This window comes from Lycium barbarum, chromosome 9 (genome assembly GCF_019175385.1).
Source record: "Lycium barbarum isolate Lr01 chromosome 9, ASM1917538v2, whole genome shotgun sequence".
NCBI lineage: Eukaryota > Viridiplantae > Streptophyta > Magnoliopsida > Solanales > Solanaceae > Lycium > Lycium barbarum.
Window position 1 is genome coordinate 118077278 of NC_083345.1, and position 22467 is coordinate 118099744.

Here is a 22467-nt window from a genome sequence, read left to right on the forward strand (position 1 = left end):
CTACCCAAATTCGCAACATATCCATCTGGAAACTTCAAACCCTTCACCCAATTGAACAAGATAACTCTTTCTTCCTTAGCTATTGTATATATAGCTTTTGGATATTTTCCATTAGTGTCCTTTTCCAACTATGGTCGATCACAGTAATTTACCATATCTTGACGTGATTGTAGATTGTCTTTGGTTTTGTTATCAATATTAAGAATTGTATTAAATACATTATCAAAGACATTTTTTTCAATATGCATGACGTCAAGACTTACATATTCTCTGATTCGCGTTTTTCAATATGCATTAGAACTCCAATAAGGAAAATCCCAAAATATGATTCGCTTTTTCCATCCACAAGACTTACATATTCTCTGATTAACTTCCTATGCATCTAACTCTGTTACTTTCCTTATCCCCAAGTCACAAATTTGGTTCAAAATTTCCTCTCCTGTTCTATAGAGTGGTGATAGTCTTTTGACAGTCTTACCTTTGAGAAAGTTTTTACGATCTCTCCTAAAAGGATGATGTTGGTCAAGGAACATTCTATGACTATCAAACCAAGATGTTTTCCTGCCATGTTGTAATCTAAAGGATTGTGTTTCCTCCATACAATAAGGACATGCTAACTTGCCCGCAGTACTCCATCCTGATAACATAGAATATGCTGGGAAGTCACTGATTGTCCACATCAAAGCTGCCCTCAGTTGAAAGCTTTGCTTTTTCGAGATGTCAAATGCTTCTACACCTGTCTCCCACAACAAAGTCAATTCCTTTATTAGAGGTAGGGGTGCTCACGGGTCGGTTTGGATCGGTTTTTATTTAAAAAATAACCAAACCAATTGGGTCGGTTATTCAAATTGTCAAACCAAACCAAACCAAACTATATCGGTTTTTACTATTCGGTTTTTGTCGGTTTTTATCGGTTTTTGTCGGTTTTTAAAACACATTGTAGTCACTATTTAAATTTAAACTTATTTGAAATAGTATTGCCAAGAATAGTCACTCCTAAAACTAAACTCAGGAGCATACTTATTCTTAGCAATGGATAGTATTGCCAAGAACAGTAGAGCTAGCAGCCTAGCACAAAATAAAAGTTGAAATTGTTAAAGCCATTCCTCAAATAGCAAGATGCCCCTTCAGTACCATAGTCCATAGTATCTCATGGCTTCAGCCATCATACTCTTTTGCTTATAAAAAGTCAAATATAAAGCTTATACAACAAAAGAATAATAAATCTTATACATCAAAAAAAAATGTGGCTCTTGTTCTGTTCTTCTTTTATGTAGAATAATAAATCTTAACAATAGCTAGATTCATGAAATATTGATGGAAGGTCTTGCTGCAATTCAGATATGCTAAATGGAGAAAGAGAAGTCTTTTCAATCAGTTTCCATTTTGTTCATAATTTCAGGCAAGCTTAGGATTATGAAGCTGCTCGAAAAATCTACTAAAGTTTATGAGTCTCTACTTCATATTTAACACACCATATATATGAATAAACAGAAAATAAAACATGGCTCAACACATAAAACAAAATTCATCCGGAACTTCAAGCAACAAGAATATAGTAGAAGTTGCTTCCATCATTTGAGCTAATCAATGCTCAAAACATCATCGGGATATTCTGAAAGAAAATAATTGAAATATTAACATTAAATGAATTCAGAAACTTAAACATATTCACAAAGAGTTAAAGGTATAAAATTACCTTTTTCAACTATTTCAAGTTTTTGAATTTCCTCTAGAATATCTTCAATGTTGTATTCTTTGGGAGTTGACCTGAGCCATTGTTGAGTGCAAATTAAAGCTTCTACAGTTTTTGGGGACAAAGAACTTCGATATGAATCAAGAATCCGTCCCCCGGTGCTAAAAGCCGATTGCAAGAACATCTCTCGCAATCCTAGAAACAATTGGATACCTTTTGCTTGCATCTTTCCACCAAGCCATGATATTCAAATCTTTGGTTAACTCCATATCATCTATCAAGTACCTCTCAAGATCATTCTTATTTCCAACATTATCTTCCTCTTGCAAATATTTTTCCCATTGTGATTGACATATCTCGCCACTATCACTTTCAGTCAACATGTTAAATTGACCTCCCAAATTAATATCAGAAGTCTTAGAAGAAGAATCTTGGTAATGTTGATACAAACGAGTTAAAGTATTCATCACTTTCTCCGATCTCAAATTTCCCACCAAACTACCATAAGCATTGGCAAAAATGAACTTCACATACCTCATCTTGTACCGGGGATCCAATACAACAGCGACAAATAATAAAATATTTATATTATCAAAATCGCCCCAATATTTATCAAACTTGACTTGCATCTTATCAGCCATATCAATCAACACCAAATCATCACCATGAGAATTTTTTTTAATAAAACCAAGAAGATTAAAAAGCTCATGAAAGAAAGAATTTGAAGTAACATACAAAGTTCCCGAAAATTTCAAAGTAATCTGATAGAAAATGTCGAGAAACTTTGTAAAACCTTTTACCTTCTTCCAATCATCCCCACTTGGATGCCCTCTGCTCCCATTCATTTCAAGACAACGCTTTTGGTACTTGTGATCATCAACAAACATTCTTGAAAAGGCCTTTTCAAACTTAATAGCTGCACTCAACATCATATATGTTAAGTTCCACCTAGTTTCGACATCTAAACTCAAAAGACCATGACTATCTATTTTAACCTTTTCAACAAACAACTTAAATGAAGCAAATCTGGAAGGAGAGGACTTAACATACTTCACAACATTCCTGACCCGAGAAATGGACTCATTATGATCACTTAACCCTTCCTTTACAATTAAATTCAGAATGTGAGCATTACATCTTACATGTAGAAAGTCATTGTTCAAGATGATACCTTTCCAGTCATCAATCCTCACCTTCAAGTGTCTAATTGCAGCATCATTGGCAGTAGCATTATCTAGGGTCACGGTGAATGGAGTGTCAACCTCCCAATCTATCAAACAAGCCTCGATCGCCTTTGCAATTGTCTCACCCTTATGATCTGGAACTTGAAAAAAGTTAAGAATTTTCTTTTGCAAGTTCCAATTATCATCAATCCAATGGGCAGTTATAACCATATAGGTTAGGTTTTGAAGCGATGTCCATGTATCGCTAGTGAGACATATATGTTGGTTCTTAATAAGCTTTTTTAGCTTTTCTTTTTCCTCGTGATAGATTCTCAAACAATGTCTAGCAACAGTCATACGAGAGGGAAAAACAAAATTAGGCAAAATAAGTGACATCAATCTCTTTAAACCTTCCCCTTCGACGACTTTAAATGGTTGTTCATCAATTATAACAAATTCAGCAATAGCCTTTCGCACTTCATTGATATTAAACACGACTTTTTCCATCTTACCAGTACCACTATTACCTCCTTGTCCCCCTCCTTCAATAGAGTAAGACCTGATTCTCCCTTGCTTCCTGTCAATGAATCTAAAAGGGGAATTTTTACAAGTATTATTCAAATGATTCCATAATGTAGTTGTCCCATTTGTCCTACTATCAGAAGAAAATTTTTTAGCACAATAATTGCACGAGGCCTTTCGCTTACCATCTTTATCAATACATTTGGAAAAGTATTTCCAAATTTGAGATGTTTCCCTTCCCGTTTCAATGCCAAGATTAGTTTCAGCCAGTGTTGTTCTTTTGTGCTTTTTTGGAGGAGAGGGAATACTTGAATCAGCAACTCGCCTTTTGTTACCTTCTAGTCGAGAAATTATCTCTGCTTCTGAAGGATCTTTCACCTCTGCTTCTGAAGCTTTTGGTTCCATCTGCGAGAAAGACGAAAGATGGAATCACAGGTGAAGAAAAATTAAAAAAAATGATGATAGAAAAAACTAGAAATTTCGCTCCCTATTTTTTTCCCATCCCCCCCCCCCCCCCCCACCTTCCATTTATTTCGTTGTTAATTATTCTTATTTGGTTCCCTCATTTAGTTCTTCTCTTTAACAAATTGAAAGAAAATAGAAAATCAAAACTCTTTGCAAACCCTAGTGTTCATCGTCCCAAAATGGACTGCTTCACTGTACCAAGCTTCGAAAATGGCATAATCTTTTCTCATGCACCAGAAAATTAATTTCTAAATCACCCATTGAAAAAGGAAAGAAGAAAAAAAGAAACTAACAATACAAAGAACAATATACTCGAAAAGATAACAAAAGGTGCTTAAGAGATGAAATTACATGATCATTGCTGGGAGATACTGCTTCCATGGACACCTCTTGACTCTTGACTTGAGTTAGGGTTTTTGGAGAATATAATGTGAAATGTATAACCGTGGATACTGCTGGGTGCTGGCATATGAAGTCCACATTTTGTGTACTTTTACTTTGGGTCCAACCGTGCAAGATGGGCTTATTTCATTAGAAGTCCATCAAAATATTTTGACCCAATATAGTTTAATTCAAAAGCGTGGCCCAAGATCAAGAGTATAAAAACCCAATATAAATTGTAATTTTTTCATAAAAAAATTAAAATACACACACATATATATACAAATTTAATTTTTAAAATATGTATATATAAAGTCGGTTTGGTTCGGTTTTTTTCGGTTTTTTTAGACTTGAAACCAAAACCAAACCAAATATAGTCAGTTTTTAAATTTAAAAACCAAACCAAATCAAACCAAATAAATGTCGGGTTTTTTTTCCGATTTGGTTTGGTTATCGGTTTGGTTCGGTTTTTCGGTTTTTCCTGTTCATCCCTAATTAGAGGTTGCAGATAAACATCAATTTTATGTTTGGGATTGTTTGGCCCAGGAACAATGACAGTTAAGAACATATATGCCTCTTTCATACACATTCCTGGAGGCAAATTGTATGGGGTGACAATCACTGGCCACGAAGAGTATTTCCTCTCAGATTGATTAAACGGTTGGAAACCATCAGTACATAACCCTAACCTTACATTCCTTGGTTCAGCAGCAAAAAAAGAATGAGTTTCATTGAAGTTCTTCCAAGCCTCAGAGTCTGATGGATGACGCATTACCCCATCCTCTTGTGTATGCTCATGATGCCATCTCATGTCGGCAGCTGTAGCATGGGATGCATATAATCTTTTCAATCTAGGAATCAAAGGAAAATAATACATTTTCTTGTAAGGGACCAATTTCCTCTTACGAGAGCCGACACGACGCTTATACCTCTGGTTACCACAAAATTTACAACATGTATGGTGTTCATCATCACCCCAATACAACATACATCCTGAATCACAACAATCAATTTTTTCAACTGGCAAACCCAAACTACGCACTAGTTTCTTAGTCTGATAATAGCTATCAAGCACTTTGTTATCTTCAGGTAAAGCGTCTTTCAACAATTGTATCATTTGGTTATAACCTCTCTGTGACAAAGTATTCTCCATTTTAATATTTAACATTCTAGAGACTACTGCAAGTTGAGAGAGAGAAGAACCGGGATATAATTTTTCATCAGCAGCTTGTAGCAAATTGTAAAATCTTTGGGACTCGGGTTGATAACCATCATGCAAATCATTACCAGAAGCTATCTCACCGATCACATCTTTTTCCCCTTGATACTCCCAAACAAAATAGTCCTCAACAAATCCAAAATTTAAAAGGTGATATTCAACGATTTCAACATCCATGTATTTAATGTTGTGACATTTGTTTACATGGACATATAACCTTGTTACCGCTCATGCAATTTCGTTGAGAAAGTGCAAATTGGATAAAATTATCTACACCGGTTACAAAGCTAGAGTTTATGCCCCCCTCGGCCATCCAACTTATTGTACATCCAATCACGCTCTAGATTATTCATGTTCCTATTAATGTTGACATAAACAAAGCAATCAAATTAATGTTCTGTCTTCATATCATTAATACAACCGAATGACCTCTAAATGGAAGAACAAGCTGAAATAACTTAGTGAAACAGACCATATCATTCACCTTTTAGTTAAAAAAAATGACAAACTGAAATTAACAAAACTGAAACTGAAACAAAAAAAATCGAGTAAGAAACCCAGTTCACTAACACTGATTTCAAATCACAGATTATATAAATAATGTTGAGTTCTTCAAGCTTTTTATCGACACGCAATAAATTAAAACAAACTTTAACCACCAAATAATATTATCCTACAAGATTTAGCACAAACAAAGGTCGAATTTCCATTTTCATCAGATTTTCGCCCAAATAGAGATTCCCAATACTTAACCTTCAAATAAATTATAAACCCAACAGTTTTCAACACACCCAACTTCGATTTTAGCCAAAACAAACACTTAAAACACTCTGTCATTTAGATAATAAGCAAGAAAACACAGATATCTTAATTTCGTTTTAGATTTAATGTCAGAAAACATAAAAAAGGAGGTAAAGAAGAAAGAAACTGCCCATAACACATACAAAAATCAAAACATACCTTTCCTTTAGATAAAAGTTGCAGTAGAAGAAGAGAAAAAACACAATGTAAACCCTAGATTCACATTATTTTGATCTATGTTGTGCTCTCTCTCTCTATGTTACCAATTTCGCACAGTCTATCTCTCTATCCGTGTTGGCTACTGTGTTGGAAATGAAAGAATGCGTAACCTAGCTAGGAGATATCTTTTGTTTTTTACATTTAACGACGGAATAGCGACGGATTTTATAATCCGTCGCTAAATAATACATTGATTTCTTTTAATAGTTAATATTGCGACAAAATTTTCCGTTGCTGCAAATATATATTTTTTTCTAGAAAAAATAAAGGCCTAGCAACGGATATTTCGTTGCTGAATCCGTCGCTAATTAAAAATAAAATTTGTCGCGCCTCTTCTGTTGCTAAATTTGTAGTAAATTTAAGGTGCCAAAAATTCGCGCTAATTATTAGTAACGAAACTCATTTTTCGTTGCTAATCCGTCGCTATATAATGAGATAAAATTTTAGTTTCTTTTTTTGCGACAAAATGAGGTATCCGTAGCTAATCCGTCGTTAATTAGCGACAGAATATGGTCTGTCGCTAATATTCCGTCACTAAACGCTGATTTTTTAGTAGTGGTAGGGTCGTGATCCCCCGACTTCATTATGGACATCTATACGTATCCTGCCTCACCATGAAGGAAGTAGTGTATAAGGTGAGTGTATGCCATAACAGACATCTGTAACTTAATAGTGTTCTGCCTCACCTTGAAGGGACAATACATAAGGTGAGTGTATACAATACATGACATACTTAACTTAATGGTATTCTGCTTCACCTCGGAGGAAACAATGTATGAGGTGAGTGTATATAACATACGACATCATTAGCGTTATAGGAATGTCATAACATGAACTCTAGAGTCTTTAGACTCAAGCTTATCATCATTGTACTCATAGCATATCTCTTATCTCATATAGCTATTCATGATCATAGACTCTTGACTTTCTGGGGTATATATAGAGAATTCATGTAGAGAAAGGAGAATTATACCATCGGATTCATGCCATAGAAAGAAAGGACTAGCCTCACATACCTTTGGCATTTACTATTCTTATCGCTTGCTTGCTTCCCCTATGATGCACTCATGTATACCTTCAAGAGAATTCATGTCGTCATTAGCTAAGCAATTATAAGAACGGACTACTATTTTTAGGGAAAATTGGGCAGCATTTCCTTCATTTATACTACTTTCCGCCACGTTCCATATCAACTCTCCACATTCATAGTGACACTCACAAGATCGTATCAATAATCTCCATCCATCTACATTTGGCAAAATCTAACATTTTCTCCAATTTCTTCATAATTATGATTATGGCTCATCATCACGTTTTCACATATCTAATACTTATTTCGTGGTCTAAATATCATTTATAACGTGTTTGTAATCTCAACATATCCATTTTCATGATTTCATTCAACTACCATCCAATTGTGACATTATTCATCCATTCAAGACCCACTTCCCATGCTTTTCTACAATCCAAGCATTTTAGCTTTCTAATACCTTAAACAACACAATAAAACCATGAAACATACCTTAGATGATGGTGGAACAAGCTTAGAGTTGAATCCTCCCTTTATCACCAAAACCCTTCTTCACCTTCCTTAGGATTTTCTTGAAGAAGATGAATCCTACTTGAGTTTCACACACTTGGGTTCATGAATTTGATGTTGTCAATCTTGGTTCCCTTTGATTTTTCTTGTAGTTGGAATGTTGAGAGGGTTCTAGAGGGTTTTAGGACCACAAATGGTGAAAAACTGGGTTAAAAACGAAATTGGGTCTATATATAATTGTCCAGAAGATTTTGGACTGACACAACATGCGGCACGCTTTGCGAGATGCAAAGCATTCCTGCGAACCGCATGTTGGGTCGCAAAACATGCCAGCTGACCTACTCTCACTGGCACACTTTGTGGTCAAAGTGCGGAACCGCATGTCGAACTTGCGAGCCGCATGTCGAACTTGCGAAACCGCATGTCTAACTTGCGGAGCTGCATGTCTAACTTGCGGAGCCGCATGTTGTGCCGCAAGGTGCGCCAAGCTGTCCGTCGTATAATGGCCATAACGTGTGATCCCGATATGATATGAGGGCCCACGACCTATGGTTAGAAAGCTCTTTCAATTATCTATAACTTCTATTTCTAGAGAAGTTTCCACATTACAAACTTATAATGGCGTTTTGGCCCCTCCGAGTAAGATCATCCGAAAATGTTTCCTTAAGTCGCCCTTTTGGATGGCTTATGCCCATATTTGGCTTATGGGTCCTTTTTAAGACTTGCTCAACATTCTATATACTACTCATATTCATCTTCATATATCCCTTAAAAAACTTCGGTGTGTGTGGGCCCCAATTAGCTTGTAGCAACGAGGGCTTTTCGGTACGTGACCTATGAACCAATTCAACTCATATGGTCTCCTAAATGTCATATGTATGCCATTATTACACTCTTATACTATAACCTTTATCCTTAATCCCCACATAATTTGCTCTTCCTCCGGCCCATACTAAGCTGGCTACGACCTTGGTGGCACGAAATTTTCCAGGGTGTAACACTCTTCCCCCCTTTTGGAACATTCGTCCTCAAATGTTAAACTATTCGGGAATTTTACGAAATTTCGCCATATATTTTCCTGTAGCTGACTCGGAGTTTCATGACCACACTATTCTTGCTTACCTCTTATTCCTCTTCTTTATTTTTTTTTTGTACTCGCTTGGTTTCATCGGCGACGCATAAATACTTGAAAATCGCATAATCGTTCTTGCATGATTCGTGTACATACATTTCTATACATATACAAGTATCCACATCCGTATTTGTATTCGTAATCGTACTCATTTACCCATCATTAGACTTATTCTGCACAACTCTCACTCTTTGTTTTAGAGTCTATATCTGTCACATCTTAGAGTCTATCATTTCAATCTCTACACTTATATTACCTTTACTCGCTTCCCCCCCTTTTAGGGTTTTACTTGTACCATTCTTAAATCCGTTACCTCACCTTCAAACATTTAATTCATATATCCCTTACTATACTATATCTCATTTATGTTGTTTCCCATAATTTACAACTACGATAATTTATGTGGGAGGTCTTAGCATACTCATCTACTGCCCCCATGGCTCGCATGTTGGTTTCATACTTGCATTCACTCTTTATTCATATGGAACATGACACATCTTTAGTCGTTTCCTTGCTATACTTTACTTACTTTGTATCCCCGTTATCGCTATATCCTCATTATATCCTGATCTTAATCAACTCTATAGAGTGACACTTCTTGGTCTCATTCACAAATCTTGCTCATAAAATAGATTAAACCTTGCGAAGCGAGCATACTTAACCTGTTACTCTTTTTGATTATCCCTATTTCACTTACCACATAAGTCATTTCACCAATGTATTCACATTCATTATATCCCTTCATATTCATATCTCTATCTCCGCAATGCTGTTATTTTATTTCTTGCTAATAAACTTATCATATTTTACTCGTGCTTATACATCCAATCGCTACTCCATTATCGCATAGAGTTAGACATTTCTCCTCCATGTCATGTTTTTGTGCTACTAATCTCCTTTGTTCACTCTAGCATTTCTCTTTACCGTATCATTGTCGCTCCTATAACTGCCATTACTATCAATTCAATAGTATCTAGCTCAATTCTTGAAGTCATTAACGATACTTCTAGCTTAATCTCATTTTGCCATTATTCTTTTGCACATCATCTTTTCTTATTAGGACATCTTACAAGCTTAATTCTTATCTCCTTTGGATTCTAGAAATATTTCGACAGAGTTTCCTCTATATTTCTTACTATCCCAAAACCTGCACGCAGCAAATACCAATAATGCCTCACAGGGCCAATATATATATATATATATATATATATGTGTGTGTGTGTGTGTATATACGACATATCTCAACCACACAGGGCTCCCACTTTCAAGTAAAAGCACAAGGATGTCGAAACTTGCCTCATATACCGCACTCTGAGATACACTTGATCCTATAGCAATCTGCCCTGTTACCTTCTCCTATTTACCTTTTTTCTCATCCTTCGGCTTTATATTTCAATCATATCTCAATATTCTTATTTTATTCGACACATATCTTTCGTACCATCGCTTACCTTTATTCTGATTCATTCAATTTGCTATGTTCTCAACTTATAACTGAACTTATCATCAAAAGGCACCTTTAATCAATTCCTCTATCATATGAACACTGACTTACTTTCACAACAATCAATTCATCATCATAGTGTTACATATTTAGATAACGTAACCTCAACGAAGGGGCTTACCTCCGTAGCTTTCATTGTTATCAATCACTATCTTCTATCATTACCATTCTTCTGCTGCAATCATGGGTTAGTATAAGTAATCTCATTTTATATGGCTTAGCTCTATCGCACGATCTTAGAGATGAAAGAAGAGTAACCATCCTAAATGCCTTGTAGCCTCCAGTTTATAGATGTGGCGCGCAACACACCATAAACAAGACTCTACTAGACACGGCTCGTAGACACTTCCTAGGACTGAACTGCTCTGAAACCACTTTTGTCACGACCCGACTAGGGGCCGCGACGGGAACCCGGGGCCAACTACCGAGCACCAATCATTCTATGTCTCATCATACTCATTTCATGCTCTTTTATCACTTTTATACTCAAATCGTAGGAAAATCATATTCCATATAAAACATAAATACTTATATATATGCCTCTTGGCCATCAAAATAATATATACATAATAATAAAATCTTGTGAGACTATCTGACCCACACTGCGTATCTACGAGCCTCTACTGACATACTAAACATATAGACGGAACAAGACTCCGTCGTGCCCAAAATATGCATATATACCAAAAGAAGAATCATAAGCACCTCCGGACAATGGAGTGCTCTCAATCAGCTTACAGCTACTAAGGGTCTGGACAAAGCTCTCCTCCCTGCCTACCTGTGGGCATGAACACAGCGTCCAAAGAAAACGGACGTCAGTACGAATATTGTACTGAGTATGTAAGGCATAACAATGAAGATACGTCAATGAGATGAATGAAGCATCAATAAGGATGCAACTGTATATGACTGTAACTTATAGAAGAAATAGCGCATGCTGACTTACTTATAATCATCATTATCTCATGTATACAATAATGTATAAGCTGCCCGTCCATATAGGTACGGTGTGATAATGTATAAGCTGCCCGTCCATATAAGAGCGGTGTAATAATCATAGCCTGCGTCCAGGCCTCCCGCGTCCGGGGTATAAGCTGCCCACTATAGTGGTGTGTATGTCTGCCCGTCCATATATGAGCGGTGTAATATCATCATCATAATATGCTCATCATAATATGTTCATCATAATACATGCATAAGAACTCAAGGACAACTATACTTTGTCGGGGTGACGTAGGGTCGTGATCCCCCGACTTCATTATGGACATCTATACGTATCCTGCCTCACCATGAAGGAAGTAGTGTATAAGGTGAGTGTATGCCATAACAGACATCTGCAACTTAATAGTGTTCTGCCTCATCTTGAAGGGACAATACATAAGGTGAGTGTATACAATACATGACATACTTAACTTAATGGTATTCTGCTTCACCTCGGAGGAAACAATGTATGAGGTGAGTGTATATAACATACGACATCATTAGCGTTATAGGAATGTCATAACATGAACTCTAGAGTCTTTAGGCTCAAGCTTATCATCATTGTACTCATAGCATATCTCTTATCTCATAGAGCTATTCATGATCATAGACTCTTGACTTTCTGGGGTATATATAGAGAATTCATGTAGAGAAAGGAGAATCATACCATCGGATTCATGCCATAGAACGAAAGGACTAGCCTCACATACCTTTGACATTTACTATTCTTATCGCTTGCTTGCTTCCCCTATGATGCACTCATGTATACCTTCAAGAGAATTCATGTCGTCGTTAGCTAAGCAATTATAAGAATGGACTACTATTTTTAGGGAAAATTGGGCAGCATTTCCTTCATTTATACTACTTTCCGCCACGTTCCATATCAACTCCCCACATTCATAGTGACACTCACAAGATCGTATCAATAATCTCCATCCATCTACATTTGGCAAAATCTAACATTTTCTCCAATTTCTTCATAATTATGATTATGGCTCATCATCACGTTTTCGCATATCTAATACTTATTTCGTGGTCTAAATATCATTTATAACGTGTTTGTAATCTCAACATATCTATTTTCATGATTTCATTCAACTACCATCCAATTGTGACATTATTCATCCATTCAAGACCCACTTCCCATGCTTTTCTACAATCCAAGCATCTTAGCTTTCTAATACCTTAAACAACACAATAAAACCATGAAACATACCTTAGATGATGGTGGAACAAGCTTAGAGTTGAATCCTCCCTTTATCACCAAAACCCTTCTTCACCTTCCTTAGGATTTTCTTGAAGAAGATGAATCCTACTTGAGTTTCACACACTTGGGTTCATGAATTTGATGTTGTCAATCTTGGTTCCCTTTGATTTTTCTTGTAGTTGGAATGTTGAGAGGGTTCTAGAGGGTTTTAGGACCAAAAACGGTGAAAAAATGGGTTAAAAACGAAATTGGGTCTATATATAATTGTCCAGAAGATTTTGGACTGACACAACATGCGGCACGCTTTGCGAGGCGCAAAGCATGCCTGCGAGCCGCATGTTGGGTCGCAAAACATGCCAGCTGACCAACTCTCACTGGCACACTTTGCGGTCAAAGTGCGGAACCGCATGTCGAACTTGCAAAACCGCATGTCTAACTTGCGGAGTCGCATGTCTAACTTGCGGAGTCGCATGTCTAACTTGCGGAGCCGCATGTTGTGCCGCAAGGTGGGCCAAGCTATCCGTCGTATAATGGCCATAACGTTTGATCCCTATATGCTATGAGGGCCCACGACCTATGGTTGAAAAGCTCTTTCAATTATCTACAACTTCTATTTCTAGAGAATTTTCCACATTACAAACTTATAATGGCGTTTTGGCCCCTCCAAGTAAGATCATCCGAAAATGTTTCCTTAAATCGCCCTTATACATCTTCATATATCCCTTATAAAACTCCGGTGTGTGTGGGCCCCACTTAGCTTGTAGCAACGAGGGATTTTCGGTACGTGACCTATGAACCAATTCAACTCATATGGTCTCCCAAATGTCATATGTATGCCATTATTACACTCTTATACTATAACCTTTATCCTTAATCCCCACATAATTTGCTCTTCTTCGGCCCATACTAAGCTGGCTACGACCTTGGTGGCACGAAATTTTCCAGGGTGTAACACTGATCCATGACCTCTGTTATTCCAAAGTGCAGATCATGGTTTCTAAGATCAAATAATTAAGCAACACCAGTAACTGCAGAAACAACCATGACAACAGCTTTGCTAACTACAATTGAATCCAAACAAACAGGAATCCCAATGTTAAACATGCTAAAGCAAGTATAGAAAAGTAGAATTGAATGAAATGGAAAGAAGAGGAAAATTACTAAACTAGTAATCTGATTCACTTATAATGAAATAGTTAGCCCCAACCTGATAACTAGACTCTAATGGACAGATATAACGATATGCTGAAATAACAAAAGATTACTAATTTAGGTTAATTCCTACATTTTGGACTGTAAGACAACCTATAGAGAGAACCACAAAATGAGTTGTAGATATGTAAACAACAACAAGATGAAAACAAGACTAAAAAGTGAGGGAAAAGGTTTCAAGATATGATTCAAATAAAGCTTAGCCTATAACAGATTTGTTGAAACTAAACAAAGATTTAAAGCCTATTTAAAGTTGAGCAGCATTAACAAGTTGACAACACAATAAAGACGTTATTGATGGTGACAATTAAATTAATAATAGTGGCAAGCTAATGACGACAACCAACTAATCACATAAATTTAATTAATTACTTCCAACTAAACCAGCTAACAACCAAACAAATAATAAATATTTCCTAAGACTAAAACAATGAACAGGAAACAAAAGGGAAGATGAATGTTACCTTTTTCCAGAACAGCGACGGGGATGACGAGAGTCTACGAACAACCTTTCACCCGAATCGTTTTGTGACGAACGGAAACGACTTCCAAAAATTAAACATGAGCGAGAACTTGCTCGAAACTCAACGGCTTAGCCGGGTTTCTGAGTGTTTTCACTCTTGGGGGTTGTCAAAAACCCCTATTGTGGCTGTGTTCTTTTTAAAACAAAATGAAGAGAGGGGCTTCTATTTATAGAACCCAAGTGCTAGGTTTTTTTAGCATTTCAAAATGATGTGTCACCACTCAAAAATCTGAAATTCCCACTTGTTTTGGATTCAAATCCCAAACTTACAAGAGTAGTCAAGCAATAATCGATTGGAAAATTAAAAAGGAAAGGACATGTTACCGTTTTGTGTTACAATTGATGCTGAAGAAAGTCGTACCTTGTGCCTGCAGAAGGAGTACCTAGCAGTTATAATTAAATTGGGAATAAGCTGAAAATTATGTTGGGAATAAGCTGAAGCATAATTTGTGATATTATGTTCTAGTCCACATTAGTTTTAAGTCAATACTTCCAGTATTTACGTATTGAGCCTGTAGTTTCTTTTATTTGTTCACTTTCAGTCCCTGTCAGAGTTTGTTGCATAACAGTGTACTATGCTGAGGATAGAAGGATCCTATGCACAGACAAATTGTGGTGAATCACCTTTTTGCTCTAGGGTTTGTTTACTATATATTGTAATATCTTCTCCCTTGTTAGGGTTATCATTCAAAATATATCTTTAGTTCGTAAATTAGCTTATTCTCAGTTCTCTTAGTTTTCTTCTTCTATTTGCCTTTTGTTACAGTTCCTTTTGTAACATTTGGTATCACAACAATTCTTGGTACTCTGTGGGTATAAAAATGGCAGATATGGAAGAGATTAAATCCATGTTTGAACGAATGACAATGGAAATGGCTAATTTCTCAGTAAGACAATCTCAGTTAGAACAGTAGTATGAGAAAGCTTTCTCTGAGTTGAAGGAATCAATTGATACGGTAAAGAAATACGATAGAGGAAAAGGGCCTGAAGAGCAAGAGATAGCTGGTGGTGAGATTTATACCCCATCAGGCAATCCTGCTGCTTGGGTACCAAGTAGCAATGGTAGTTTCCAGTTCACTCCACCTGGATATCAGTTGGGAAGGGGTCAAATTCAAAATCCTGGTGGGTCAGCATCTCCTCAGGTGCAACAACAACCCATAGTGGGCATACAACAACAAACATCTGCTGGAGTGCAGCAAGATCAACCATCTGGTGGAAGTCAAGAAGGGGTTAGGCCTGCTTCCATGGTGCAACCAACTGGCTCCTCTGCAAGGTACAACAGTTTATCTAGAATGACTAAAATGGAATTCCCAAGGTTCAATGGTACCAACTTAAGGGCCTGGCTTTGTAAGGTAGAACAATTTTCTCCCTTGATGAAGTTGACTATAATCAAAGAGTTAAAATAGCAGCTATTCATTTTGATGATATTGCAATAGAGTGGCATCTAGCTTATTTGAGAAGTAGACCTCACTTACCTTATCCTACATAGGAAGAGTATGTTCATGCATTGATGGATAGGTTTGGGGCTGAGTATGCAGACCCCATGGCTGAATTAAAACTAGTAACACAAAAAAAGAGTGTAGAGGATTACCAAAAGGAATTTGACAGAATTATTGTTATATCCCGTATGTTTATACGTCGAGTTATTCGCAAGAGAATCGACTCAAGTTAAAGACGGAATCATTTTCGGGCACGAAATAGAAATCTTTAATTTTCGGTTTCTATTGGAACATGAATTGTTTATAAATTTTACTTAGTGTATAAATATTAATGGAAAGTTGGATTAATTTATCATGATTAGATTATTAAGTGGGGATTAAGATTTAAATTTTCACTAAACAAGTCATTAGTGTACAAAGTGGGCCCCACCAAGACATGTGGCCAAATTTAATTGGCTCAAGCCTTGGGTGGGCAACGTGTCCAGCCCATGAACTGCATATGAATGGGAAAATGATGACTCACAAGTCCGCCCAAACCCTCATTTCATCTTCCACAACAAGCTAGAGAGAGAGAGAGAGAGAGAGTAGACACAAGCCATGACATTCGGCCATGGCTAAGAAAAATGGAGGCTCAATTTGTTGATAAAAAAATAAATCGGATTTTCCAAGTATTCCAACCCTTGAGAAGGTGCATAATAACGTGGAGTAGTCATTTGGAGCAACAAGAACAAGTATTAGTTCATCTCACAAATTCTAGCCAAGTGGGGAAGCCAACTTGTTAAGGTAAGAGTTGATCGTTTTTCTATGTGTTTGATGATGAGGTTGGACGTGTGGGGAATATGCAAATGTAAATTGTATGTGTGAAATTATGTGTGTTGATGTTGAAGCATGGTTGGAGCCATGAAATTATGTGTGTTGATGTTGGAGTATTGTTGTAACTTGGTAAACATGAATTGAGTCTATGAAATTGTGTATGTTAATGATGGAATATTGTTGAAGCCGTAGGGGCTGTTTTATTTGAAAATGGTGGACTGATTTGAATCAATATTTTGGTTGTTGATATCATGGATTATGTGATGAGAATGAAGGAATTTAATAGTTAGAGTTGGAGTTAAATTTGTTGTGAGTTGTTGTGAGGATTATTGTGGTAATAATGTAGCTTACTTGCATATGAATAGATGATGTAATTTCTGTGTGACTGCTGTTGTATTTCACTGAAATTTGCTGAAAAGATTGCATGAAATAAGGTATAAGAAGTGTATATGGGCTGCTTGGTGTATTGTAAGTGTTCGTTAGAATTTCGGGCATCGTTATGTTATAATTGGGGGTTGTTTTGATATGTTATTGTTCTTGTTGAAATAAAAGAATTGAAGATATGGTTGTGTCCATATCTTATTGTTGGTATTTCTGTGTCAACAGGAGAGCAATTGGAAATTCGGATAGGCGAATATATAGGGGAAATGCTGCTGAAATTTCTGTAGACAAGTGCTAGCTTAGGACTGAATTCCTAAGTACTTGTAGCTAACGTTTGATATTTAATGACGTTATTGTAGATCTTGGGGAGCCCGAGACTTGAGTTGGGATTAGCTTAGGCAGCGAGCAAGGTATGTAAAGACTAACCTTTCTTTCTTTTGGCATGCCCTAGTTGCAAGTAAGCTATGATATGAGCCTCGGGGTAATTCTATTCATAAGATCCGAGCATGCCGACTATTTTTATTCACTTCTTAATGTTAATATTCCTAATATAGTCGAGCTATGGTTCTTGTGCTTTTTTTTTTTATGATTGGATAAAACATGTGGGTAAAGAATTTTTATTCATAAAAGCTTTATGTCGAATAATGTCCGTAACTTTCTTAGACGAGCTCGGATCGCTCCGAAACATTCTTAGAGAGTTCTAAGGCGTATTATGGTTATAACTTTCGTAGACGGGCTCGGATTGGGTTGGTACTCATCCGTGGTTCCTGAGACTTACCTTTGTATGACTCCAACGACTTTTGAAAGGATTTCACTTGATTATCGTCTTAACCCTCAAGCGTCAGTTAGTTTACTTATTTGTTGAGTCTAAAATAATAATGTTTTTAAATTGCATATAGTTTCTCACTATTCTGCTCGTGCATACGGCTATTATATCGTTCGCCGAGTCCCGGGCCGGTTTTGTCATCGTGCGCACTATGTTATATTCGGCAGTATGATGTGTTATTCGCCGAGCCACTCACTAAAGGGTCGGGTAACGCTTATATACGGTGTTATGATGTGTTATGGCGTATGATGTGCTATGATGTTGTGATGTATTTCGGAGATGTACGGAGATATGAAATCTTCTGGAGTATGATATGTTGTGGCGCCAGCGTCGGAGTGGCGACCACGTTCCTCAGCCTATGCATGATTTATTTTATATATGCATCATTTGTGTTTAAAACAAAATGAGCTTTTTGGTATACTGATTTCTGTACTCATTTACCATACTTCTTATTTCCGTTGTGATCTTGATTATTGTATTTCATGCTTTATATACTCAGTACATATTTCGTACTAACCCCCTTTCTTCGGGGGCTGCATTTCATGCCCGCAGGTACAGACGCTCATTGCGGTAATCCGCCAGCCTAGGATACCTATTCTGCTACTTTGGAGTGCTCCTTTGATCCGGAGCCCATACTCTTGGTACAGATCTTTTGTTGCATATATTTATGTATATATATGACCATTTGGGGGTACGGCGGGGCCCTGTCCCGTCATATGTTTCTGTTGTTATTCGTAGAGGCCTGTAGACATATATGTGGGTCATGGGTCGTTATTGTTCAGTTATGTCTGTGCGATTTGCGTCTTAAGCGGTTCCATTTGCTGTGACAGCCTTAGCGGATTGTGCGTATGTATATATTTGGGTGATATGTTTTACGACAGCCTTGCCGGCTTCTGTGTGATACATTTGTTATATGTGACCGCTTAAGACGACATCTGCCCTTCGTATCTGTATAAATAATGTATACTGAATATGGGTAAGTCATTTGTATGCCGATTTGGTAAGCAAGTGTGTATGGGTGTCCAGCTCGGGCACTAGTTACGGCCCATGGGGTTGGGTCGTGACAAAAGTGGTATCACAACGGTTTGTCCTCGGAATGTCTACAGGTCGTGTCTAGTAGAGTCTTGTTTATCGGTGTATTGTGCACCACATCTATAAACAGGAAGCTACAGGACGTTTAAGGTGTTACCTTTCTTTCGATCTTAGATCGTGCGATAGAGCTGTACTATTAGGATGGTTCCTTTCTGACCGATTGTTATGTTTACAGTGATGCCTCCGAAGAAGGCGACGGATTCCCAGAAGGGCAAAGCAGTAGCAGGAGAGACCAGTCAGATTCAGAAAGTCACTCGGGCCCGTGCCCAGACTATGCCCGAGATTGCGCCCCAGTCAGCGGGCTCTGCTACGCCATCACCATCATAGAAGCCTAGGACAGCAGCCGCTGCCACCATGGATCAAGGGGCGGCTCCACCATTAGCTCCGGAGGCTCCAGCGCCCGAGCCTCCTGCTCCTCAGCCAGGGGCAGAGGACAGGGCGATGAGAGATGTCGTACAGTTGTTGACGATACTAGTAGCAGGGCAGGCTCGCAGACGCGGTCTAGGGGGTGATAATGTGGATAGACATGATAGTTTGAGAGTTCGTGATTTTTTGAACTGTAATCCCCCAGATTTCTATGAGTCCTAGCCCGAGGAGGATCCCCAGGATTTTATTCGACAGATGCAGCGTACTCTGAGATTAGTCAGAGCTTCTGAGACCGCGTCTGTCGAGCTGGCTTCACATCGATTGCGTGACGTAGCTATCAACTGGTATGAGTCTTGGGAGCTGTCTAGAGGCGAGGGTGCACCTCCAGCGGTGTGGGACGAGTTTACAATAGCCTTTCTCGGCCATTTTCTACCTCCAGAGTTGCGGCGAGTAAGGGTTGACAGATTCTTACAACTGAGATAGAGGGGCAGAAGTGTTCGAGAGTATAGCCTAGAGTTTGACTCTCTGGCCAGATATGCGCCCACCATTGTAGCTGATATGACTGACAGGATGCATCGGTACGTGATGGGGTTGGATCATTATTTGGTTGACAGTTGTATGGCGGTGGCATCCCAGCCCGGGATGGATATTGCTCGGGTGCAGGCGTACGCACAAGGAATGGAGGATCGATATAGTAGGCGCCAGCCCGATAGAGATCGTGGTAGGAGGCAGCCCAAGAGGGCCAAATCAGCCGGTTATTCTGGGGAGTCTCGAGGTGGGCAGCCTCAGCAGCAGTTTAGCAGATATCCTCCTCAGCAAGGCCGGAGTATACATCCACAGTCTACAGGCAGACGATTCGATGGTGCAGGGCACTCAGGAGCAGGCCAGAGTTCTAGAGCCTCGGGTTCACATGTGAGCAGGGGTTCCAGTCAGGCGAGGCCACCTATGACTCGATGTTCCATTGTGGGAGGTCTCACCCAGGGGAGTGCTATCGTGCTACGGGTGCCTATTTTTCTTGTGGCCGCCAAGGCCATATTATGAGTGATTGTCTGTTGGCGGGTGGTTCCGGTGGTGCAGCTCAGCCTAAGGGGTCAGTTGCTGGTTCGTCTTCCACTTCTGTAGCTATGCGCCCTATGGGGCGGGGTATGCAAGCACCAGCGGGCCGCGGTAGAGGTCGTGGCGGAGTTTCTGAGTCTAACGGTCCCTCGAACCGCATATATGCCTTGGCCAGCCGACAGGATCAGGAGGCGTCACCAAATGTAGTTACAGGTACATTATTGGTCTTCTCCCGAGATGTATATGCATTAATAGACCCAGGTTCTACTTTATCATATATTTCTCCCTTGTCGCTAGTAAAATTAGGATAACACCTGAACCGATAGAACCGTTCGAGGTAGCTACACCGGTCGGGGATTTTATTATAGCAAGGCAGGTATATAAGGATTGTTCTGTAATTATATGTGGCCGTTGCACAAATGCCGATTTGGTGGAATTAGATATGACAGAATTCGATGTTATTATGGGCATGGATTGGTTAGCCTCTTGTTATGCTAACGTTGACTGTCAGAAAAAGGTAGTCCGCTTCCAATTTCCACGGGAACCAGTTATAGAATGGGTAGGAAATACAGCATCGCCGAGGGGTAAGTTTATTTCATACCTCAAGGGCAGGAAAATGATTCAGAAAGGGTATATTTATCATCTAGTTCGCGTGCATGATATTAAAGCGGAAACACCTACTCTCCAGTCAGTCCCAGTAGTCAATGAATTTCCAGATGTATTTCCGGACGAGCTTCCAGGTCTTCCATCTGAACGGCAGATAGAATTCATGATAGATGTGCTACCAGATACTCAGCCTATATCTATTCCTCCTTACAGAATGGCACCTGCGGAATTGAAGGAATTGAAGGAGCAGCTGAAGGACTTATTAGAGAAAGGCTTCATCAGACCTAGTACATCACCTACCGGTATTGTTCGTAAGGAAGAAAGATGGATCGCTAAGGATGTGCATTGATTACAGACAGCTGAAAAAGGTGACCATAAAGAATAAATATCCCCTCCCCCGGATCGATGATTTATTTGACCAATTGCAGGGTGCTAAATATTTCTCGAAGATAGATTTGCGTTCGGGCTATCATTAGGTGCGAGTAAGAGAGGCAGATATTCCAAATACTGTGTTCAGGACCCGATATGGGCACTATGAGTTCAGGGTAATGTATTTTGGGCTGACCAACACACCAACAGTATTTATGGATTTAATGAATCGGATATTCAGGCCGTTTCTAGACATGTTCGTGATTGTGTTTATTGATGATATTCTGGTTTATTCACGATCAGAAGAAGAGCATTCAGATCATCTGAGGACAGTACTCGGAACACTCCGGCAACAGAAATTATATGCTAAGTTCTCCAACTATGAATTCTGGTTGACTTCAGTGGCATTCTTGGGGCATATCGTCGGAGCAGATGGTATTCGGGTTGATACACAGAAGATCGAGGCCGTAAAGAATTGGCCTAGGCCTACGACACCTACTGAGGTACGTAGTTTTCTGGGACTAGCAGGGTATTACAGGAGATTTGTGGAGATTTTTGCTTCAATTGTAGCACCGTTAACGAAGCTAACTCAGAAGGCAGCAAAATTCCAATGGATCGATGCTTGTGAACGCAACTTCCAGTTGTTGAAGGAAAAGTTGATTACAGCTCCAGTTCTAACTCTTCCCGAGGGGCCAGACGGGTATGTCAGTTATTGTGATGCTTCCGGTGTTGGGATAGGTTGTGTATTAATGCAGCATGACAGAGTTATAGCCTATGCCTCCCGGCAGCTCAGACCGCACGAAAGAAATTATCCTACTCATGATCTGGAATTAGCAGCGGTAATTCATGCTTTGAAGATATGGCGGCACTACTTATATGGGGTTCATGTTGATATTTATACAGATCACAAAAGCCTTCAGTACATCTTTAAGCAAAAGGAGCTTAATTTGAGGC

General features: G+C 38.6%; 1 protein-coding gene across 1 annotated transcript; it reads right to left on the reverse strand.

The window, feature by feature from the left end:
* Positions 1–1583: 1583 nt before the first annotated feature.
* Positions 1584–5623, reverse strand: LOC132612245 (zinc finger BED domain-containing protein RICESLEEPER 2-like). Its single transcript, XM_060326551.1, has 4 exons — positions 4802–5623; positions 1910–3786; positions 1700–1770; positions 1584–1615 (listed from the first exon to the last, which is right to left on the reverse strand). Exons 1-4 carry the CDS (start codon positions 5621–5623, stop codon positions 1584–1586), a joined length of 2802 nt encoding a protein of 933 aa, XP_060182534.1.
* Positions 5624–22467: the final 16844 nt, after the last annotated feature.